Here is a 9,022-nt window from a genome sequence, read left to right as displayed (position 1 = left end):
AATTTATCTTAAAGACAGATTTTTGATCTAAACTTTTAGGGATTCATCATCTAAACCAAGATGATCACAAATATGATTTTTTTTTGAAATTAAAAATTTGTTTTTTTTGGGGATATTTCTGACACCATCCATATCTAATTTGACCCCGTGTGTTTTACACAACGTTCATCTTAAAGATGGACGATGAAGGCTCACCCGCTGACTCATAAAAAACTTTTCTTTATTTTATTCATTCATGATATAAGATCCTGAATCCGATATTTCCTTGGAATTGACCCCCTTGGATTCCCTTTCAAATAATAAAAATATATATTTCGGTGTGAACAAGGCCACAAATTTGAGTTGCCAAGGTCTAGTTTGGTCTCACATGGTTTAAAAATTAATTTAGTCATTATCTCACAGTGAGTAGTACCAGTGAGGACATGAAGTCCACAATTAAGGGATTTCTTATGCGGTCCTTAATTTCATTACAATTACCACAACACATTAATTATTCCTCCACACCCAGTCACTATCTTTTGGCTACATAGGCCTGAACGCTAATTAATAAATAATTCCTCCTTTGTGGAATGATTTGTAGTTGACAAAGTGACAAGTTTAGAAATGTTAACAGGAAAGTGATGAGAAAAAAACAAAAATATTACAGCAAAATGACATCCCATAAATAAAAAAAAAAGGAAAAAGAAAAAAAATTCTAGGTAGTTTTTGTTGGAGGATTAAGAGAGAGAGATTATGACTATTTTTTAGCAAAAATTAAGAGAGAGAGATGAATAAAGAAAGGGCGGGGATGACATCCCAAAAGTATGTTATGGAATTTTTTTGGCATATGCTGTTGAAGAGCTGCACAGGTCAAAGTTCTCGTCCTCATATGTGTACCGTGCACATAGTACTGCAACCATGCACTAGTAAAGGCTTACAAAACAAACATATAAAGTAAGTGGGCACAGTTTTCATGAGAATATGCAGCTATACGGCATTTCTTTATGATCCATTTTCCTCATGGATTTTCATCCTAATTTTCATTTTTTGTTTTTGGGTAAGTTAGTAGTGAAGGAGAAGACTCCTTAAATAAAAAGTTTACAGCTCATTATTTTACAACCTTGAAACATGGCACATACAATCATGATAATTTTTTAAGGATATATAGTCTCGGAACATATATGTATAAATAAAAAGAAAAATTTTAGAAACTAAATCTACTTTGCTCTTTTTTGGAGAGACCATAACGATGGGTGTCTAATGCTTCCAGGGATGCAAATGCAGTTAAGCGTTCGTAATGCTTTCGGGGACACAACTCGGAAGCATTACACATCCATCATTTGTACCATTCGTAATGCTTCTGTGGACGGTAATTGTAGTTTTACTCCTATGTTAACCACATTTGCATCCCAGGCCCGATCCATTGCCAAAGTGGCCTTGGGCCTCGGCCTGGGCTAGATGAGCTTTGGTTCTAGCCTGCCTTGATTGGCCAAAGAGGCCTTGGCCTTGATTATATCATTCTTGAGGTTGGCCAAATACAACCTAAGAAAGAAAGAAAGAGAAAAAGTAAATAAGAAAAAGAACAGGGGCCGGCCTTGTTGTGGCCCTAGCCCAACTCGACACACCTCTCATGATATGGTTGCCCAGCTTAAGGCCTTTAGGCGATATCTTGTGGCTTAGGCTCTAGTTTTTCAAACATGGCTGGCTGACTAGGTAGGCCTGGCTAGACTGCTTGGCCCATTACCAAGTCTAAACAAAATGTTCCTTACCCATGACATACCTCGCAAATTAACCATAGTAACTAGCACGATATATTCACTCAAGTACAAGTAATCCTGACCGCCCATCAAAGGCAACGGACAATGGACATTCTTAGTGTACGGCTTCTTTCCCTTTCTGGTCCTGTGTATTAGAAAGGAAAAATGGTTTGATAGGGCTACAATCCTATCAAAGTAACTAAAGCCTGACCTCATAACTCATCGAAAAATTGTAATTCAAGCATTGGAAAACTTTAAATAAACTTTTTTGTCTTGCATATTATGGTTGTGAAAAACAAAATTACGATTTTAAGTTCTACATATAATGTATATTATATAAAATTATGTAGACCATCTCGCCCTTAAAATAAGTGTTCAAAGATCCACAAGATCTGTAATATGTTTTGAGTTTCAAATTTTAATGTCCGAGCTGAAAATTGATTTTCGAACCATTATAGTGATTCTCATTGCGAGTGTGCTTTCCGGACAAGGATTTATTTAAGGTGAGGCTTTATTTTGTTGCCATAAATCCTGGGCTTTTTAAAAACTTCATCCGTTAGAAAGGTGGTGAGAGTTGACCATAAATACTTAAAAAGTGGAAGAAAGCACACAATCCATTATTCTACTCCCACAAAGCTACCGAAATTGGGAATCTAGAATGGATACCTATGCACACGTGTGATCATGCTCGTGTCATGTATTGTATAGCTGGATGCTTAATGAGTTGTTTAATTTAATTAATCTGTATTATGGGGTGGCAAAGAGCACGATAAAAGGCTCAACAGTGATCGTCCCCTAGAGAAACTCACAGGCCTAGGTTCCTCCTTCTTCGGTATCATCAGGGCCTCTCTGCTTCCTCTGTTTTTTCCCTTTATTTTAATTTCCTTGTAGTAAACCTCGAAACTAAGCTCCTTTAATGGCTGGATTATCATATTTAGATCAACAACTTCCTCCAGGATTTAGATTTAATCCAACTGATGAGGAGTTAATCGTCCATTATCTTCAAAACAAGGTGACTTCGAGGCCTATGCCGGTCTCCCTCATCGCAGATATCGATCTCTACAAGTTCGATCCATGGGATCTTCCCTGTCTGTGAAAAATACTTCACATTTTTTAGTATCATATTTTGATGTTTTTTCTCTATTATTTCCTATTGTTAAAGTTCAGTTTTTATTTTGTGGATTTTGGCAGCAAGAGCTTTGTTTGGAGAAAATGAGTGGTTTTTCTTTAGTCCTAGAGATCGAAAGTATCCGAATGGAGCAAGGCCAAACAGGGCGGCAGCGTCGGGATACTGGAAGGCGACGGGGACGGACAAACCGATACTGGCATCGTGCGGGAACGAGAGCCTTGGGGTGAAGAAGGGGCTGGTCTTTTATAAGGGGCGCCCGCCCAAGGGCATCAAGACTGACTGGATCATGCATGAGTACCGCCTGCCGGATAGTTTAGTGCGTCCTGCAAGGCGCAGTGGATCCATGAGAGTGAGTCGTAGGAGTTGTTGCTCCTTTCTCTCTTTCCTTTTTATTTTTCATGCATGTGGTGTGTGTGTGTGAGAGACAGTGTTTTATGCATGTGTGCACATGTGTGAGAGAGCGTGTGCATGAGAGATAGAGAGAGTCCATAGTCACTAGGTCCTTGTATTGGTGTGTGTGTGTGTTTTATTTAACATGTAACTCCATGCATTCTGGATTAAAAAAGGAAAATGGTTGGATAGCGCTGCAGCCCTATCAAAATAAGTAAAGCCTCATCTCATAATTATTCAAAAATTACATTGGAAAACCTTTACATCGATCATTTCGGCTTGAACATATTAGTTGTGAAAAAACTTAATATTTTAAGCTCTAAAAACATTTATATCGTAATAAATTATTTAGACAGTCTATTTCACACTAAATTTAAGTGTTCAAAAGTCCGTAAGATCTGTACTAATTTTTTAGTTTCAAATTTTTATTATCGGTATTGAAAATTGATTTAGATCGGTCATGAAGATTTCCATTGCCAAAAATACTTTCTAGATAAAGATTTGAGGTGAGGCTTTATTTTATTTTCATAAAACCTAGGCCCTATAAAAACTCTATCCTTGAAAAATCCATACTACTTAACAAAACTACGGAAGAACTCCATATTTGATTTACTGCTATGCCTATAGCTTTATAAAGACACTCGTACAACCAATATAAGTATGATCATCATCATAATCCATGAAAATCGAAAAAAAGTGTTGATAAATGAGCATCCAGAAAAGTTTTCTATCTTATTCTCATGCATCCTTTTTACTTATCTCAAGCAAAACATGCCCCCCAACACACATGAGTATTAAAATATGTGTCACACGTATAAGGAAAGTCACAATTACTCATAGCTGTAAAATAAAATTTGAGCGTATAAGAAAAATCACAATTACTCATAGCTGTAAAATAAAATTTGAGCGTATAAGAAAAGTCACAATTACTCATAGCTGTAAAATAAAATTTGAGAGCTTCGAGTATCTAATAGAGCTCAAGTTTTTTTTCTCTCTTGGAATTTCAGCCTTGTCAACGGTACACTTCTAGCCGCCCAACTAAGATGAGTATGACCTCCTCATACCAAACGCAAATGAATTTATTATAAATCCATACTTTTATGGATAAAAATAATCAAAGTTGAAATAAGTAGAACTGCGCACCATGTATGTAGCGCATATATACATGTATACATGCATAAATAGATTCACACAAACAAACATGGCAATCCAATGGGTCTAATATCAATTTCTTTTGTTTTTTTTCAGCTGGATGATTGGGTGTTGTGTAGAGTTCGACATAAATTCAATGCGGCGAAGAATATCGCAGATGATCGAGATGCCATGAGTGCAGATACATTAACCGGCTTCTACGAGGTTGGTGAACAGCAAATTTTACAGAGCAAAGGACCAGACCTGGATGTTGCCTCCAACATTTTTCAGAGTAGTTTCCCAGCCTTGGAATATATTCTTGCATCTGTGGACCCTTTTGATGCCTGTTCAAACTCTAGTATGAGCTTTCAAGGCAGTAGCACTAACTCTTTTCTTAGAGGCCCCTCTGAACCAGAATCTCCAGACAAAAATGTCCATAGTCCTCATATCCATAGTCCTCATATCCACAGTCCTCATATCCACAGTCCTCAAATCCATAGTCCTCATATCCACAGTCCTCAAATTCATAGTCCTCTTAAGAGATGTATTCAAAATGAATCTCGAGATGGTAACGTTTATCCGTTTTCGAAGAAGCTCAATTTTAGTCCTGATGCTGGTTTTGGCTTGGCTAGAAATGATCAACAATTTTGTGATCAGAGTAGCTTCCATGACCAGAGTATATCCAACCCTATACTTGAGTTCCAACAGCTATTTGGATCGATGTATACTGGGAATAATATGTAACATATCTTTCTATGTTTTGTGTGTGGCATATGTCAAGAAGAAACCTCTTTGTATAGTGTAGAACTTGTTTTTCCGTAGGAAAATGCATCGATTATTAGAAAGTTTTCAGGGTACAAAGCATAAAATTTAACTCGTAGAATGGTACAAATAATAATCTTGTTGGAGTATGGCCACTAAAGCCTTATGACTACTATTTACTTCATAGACCCTCTCTCTCTTACTTATCTTGATATATTTAATAACATTATTTGTTTCTCTATAATTGTGTTATTTCCTATAATTTCTATAACCACCCTTTATGACATATGTCATTCTCTTTCAAGGAGAATGCCAATGTCATGGAGATGGAAGGCTTAGTCATTGACTTCGGCAGGAAGAAATTTCTCTACCATTTTTCTTTGGTTATCGACATGTTTAACAACTATTCTCCTCTCTCCATATCTACTTTCTTTCTACTTATTTTTTTAAAAACTATATACGTGTGTATATACATATAGGGTTTGTTTATGGTTAGCAATCCCTAAAAATACAAAAGGTTAAAGTTAAAAGGGGTTGTGATGGGCATATATATATATATAAAAAATCATTACTTTTTGTTTAAAAAATTCTTTTAATAGGTAACTTAACTATTAAACAAGGGAAAATTTGAAAGTTTTACAAAAGTAATATGGCATTTTGGAAGTTAGTGTCCTAGAATTTTATTCGTAGAGTGACATTGTATTTTAGTAAAAATTTCAACTTTACCCTTTATAGAGATGATAAAAGTACCCTTTGTCTTGTAATAGTAGTTACAAAATTTCCATTACTTAATGATGAAGATATAACAAAAAATAATTTTTTTTTTAAAAATAGACTACAAAATTAGTAAATCCACCCTTCACAACTCTCTATATTTAACCTTGTCTTGTAGTAATATTTACAAAATTACCCTTACTAGATATTAGCTTCGGTTTGAAGTTTTTTAACCAGGTAGAAAGTCTTTACCATAATTTGAATTAGTACGGTAATTTAATTACCATAATGTGTGAGGAGTCTTTACGGTATTCTTATTACCGTAATACTTGCCCAATCACTTCCACCTTGGTTGAAAAGCTTCAATCCGAAGCTAATATCATGGCTACCTCTCTCTCTTTTTAAACAATCCATGTTCCCATGGGAGCACGATGTTGATCTACTCCCTCGCTCCAAAACACCTATTTAAGAGTGTTTTTATTCTACAATTTTGAGAACCATATAAAAATTAAGTAGAGATTATATATTAAAAATTTAAAATTTGAAAAATACAGCTAGCATGGATTTTTGTCGATGGACTAAATAGATAGTAAACTCGAGAGAGTAAAAAATCCTTTGTTATGAGCCTTGGGCAATATTATGATAATTAAATTACCGTAATACTACTTTAAGGTATTACGGTATTTTAATTACCGTAATACTCCTTCAACTTATTACGGTATTTAAATTACGGTAATGTTATTATGGTAATTACATTACCGTAATACTACTTTAAGGTATTACGGTATTTTAATTACCGTAATACTCCTTCAACTTATTACGGTATTTAAATTACCATAATGTTCATTACGGTAAAAAAACTACCGTAAAGGGTATTTTTATCCAAAAAAAGCCGAAAATATGGAAAAAGGGTGTAGGCGATGTTTTGGAAAGTTGGAGGTTTTTATTTTTATTTATTAAAATATAGGTATATTAGCGATAATGTTTTTTTAGATTATCCCATATATATATATAATGAAAGGAGTCGTGTGATCTAGCAGGAGTATATAATCATTTTTTATTTTTCTTTTTCAATTCTTTTATTTTATTCACGGCCTAGATTACTCACAAGTAGTCTTTTTGCAATATAATAACTTCAAATAAAATACAAAAAAAGAATACGATAGGATCTCAAGAACGTGAAGCCATTCAAAACGTCCCTTTTCATTAACAAAAAAAAGACAACTTATGCTTGGGAATAAAGAAAGCAATAAACAAATAACCAAGAAACAAAAGATGGTGCCGGAGATTACTTCAACCGGGCTTCTTATACTTCACACCGAATCACCACCTTTCGATTGTGCGGGATCTAATGGTCAACTCTCAATCTCAACCTGGAAAGCAAGTTTGGAGAAGTCTCACCAATAGAATATGAACACCTTTGATCACAAAACTCATACCCTTAGGTGAACCTCTTTGATAACCTAGTTTGAGAGAGATGCTTCTCTTTCTACCATACCCTATAGACTTAGCCCCACTGTGAGATGAGAGATTTAGGAGATGAGACAACCACCATGAGAGTGATCTCAAAGATGAGAGAGTTGGACATCCCCCTTATGGCTATCTTGAGGGAGAGAGAAACTTTCTTAGATGGAAGAGAGAGAAATGGGCTAGAGTGTGGCGTGCTCCCTATGAGAGTTGTGAGAGAGATAGAAAGTTGTGGGTGTAGAGATTTGGGTACCCATTTTTATAGTGATTGAATAAATTTAGGGCTTTTTAGGGTTTTTCTTGGCTTGTCACTCATGTGAGATTGAATATGCACTATTGATCTTGAGTGACTTGTGGGGTGAGAGATATGAGTCATCCATTCTATAGATGGGTCATTAACATCCTATGGAAGGTATAGAACCATTATCCCCCACTTCCTAAACTATTTCCCTATCAATTAATTCAAATAAAAAACTAATATATGATAATATTATCCTTTCTTATTTTGTGCATAAGCCTTCTCATACATACCAAAACTTCATTCAAAATTTCCTCTAGGCTTAAGTTTTCTTATAACAACACTTTCTTATCTCTCAAGCTTTAGAGCTTGATTACATAAAATAGAAAGTTCCCTAGGTGGGGCATGCCACTCATTGTTGTACATAATGGGCCCCACCTAATTTGCAACGGTGGGCCCACAAGTCCTATTGGGTCTCCCATGCAGTTTTAAAACAATATTTTATTTTTAAAAATTTATAAAACCATATTTGAATATTTAAATCAATATATAATCAATATTTATTTTTATAAATCTAAATTTGATAAATTAAATATCCAGATATTTAGAAAAAATCAAATAACAATTATAAAAATCATATATTACTAAAATAAACAAAATTAAATACTTTGATGGGAAAATAATCCACACGGTCTACGAATAAATATGTACTAGGGCACTCCACCTCCAACTACGAACTACGGACCACACATGCTTTCTCAAACCAATCCAGCATTGCTCATGACCCACAGTCCATGCAGGGGATCATTAGTGGGTCATCAAAGTCTAACCAATGGGCAAGGGGTCGCAGTCACAGTCTATAGATTTCAGGCCCTCCTTGGAAACGAAACATAGGCCATCCTAACTTGATGCAATCCATTGCTCGATGGTGCACATGAGGTATCTCTTACATATGCATACGTTTCACCCTGAAAGGTGGTTCGTTTTCCTGAAACGGATATCAAAGTGCATGCCGTATGATGTCACATATGATGAGGCTTTGACCCCGTCTCTGAAGGCCTTTATCACATACAAGGGTCATACAGTCCCTCGACTTATTTTTCTGGGCATACTCCGACCTTATCAAGGGATAACTCCTCTAAGCCTATCGGTTTGCTTATTTATGCTCATGTAATATGGGTTTTCCCCAACCAGACCGACTTAGCACGTTAAGCACAGTCCAGTATCAACAAACATCGTTTGCTTAGTATCTACAAGGGACCACATTCCCACTGAGTTCATGTTCCACTATATAATTTCATTTACAAATACTCATAAGACCTTTAGTGATTACACTTATCCAACAATATACATTTTACCAATCCATTCTGTAATTGTGTGAAAGCAAGATACTAAGGCATGTAATTAGATTTTACATATGTTCTATAAAACGAAAAACATCAGCTTATAGGGTTT

General features: G+C 35.5%; 1 protein-coding gene across 1 annotated transcript; it reads left to right on the top strand.

Annotated features, from left to right (window-relative positions):
• The first annotated feature begins 2,553 nt into the window (after window positions 1–2,553).
• On the top strand, window positions 2,554–5,185 carry LOC18433393 (NAC domain-containing protein 67). The gene is made up of 3 exons (XM_006843484.2): window positions 2,554–2,824; window positions 2,928–3,214; window positions 4,504–5,185. Exons 1-3 carry the CDS (start codon window positions 2,653–2,655, stop codon window positions 5,128–5,130), a joined length of 1,086 nt encoding a protein of 361 aa, XP_006843547.2. The 5' UTR covers window positions 2,554–2,652; the 3' UTR covers window positions 5,131–5,185.
• The last annotated feature ends 3,837 nt before the right edge of the window (window positions 5,186–9,022 follow it).

This window comes from Amborella trichopoda, chromosome 8 (genome assembly GCF_054954075.1).
Source record: "Amborella trichopoda isolate Santa Cruz 75 chromosome 8, AtrichopodaSantaCruz75HAP2 v2.0, whole genome shotgun sequence".
NCBI lineage: Eukaryota > Viridiplantae > Streptophyta > Magnoliopsida > Amborellales > Amborellaceae > Amborella > Amborella trichopoda.
This window is presented reverse-complemented; position numbering and strand designations above follow the sequence as displayed.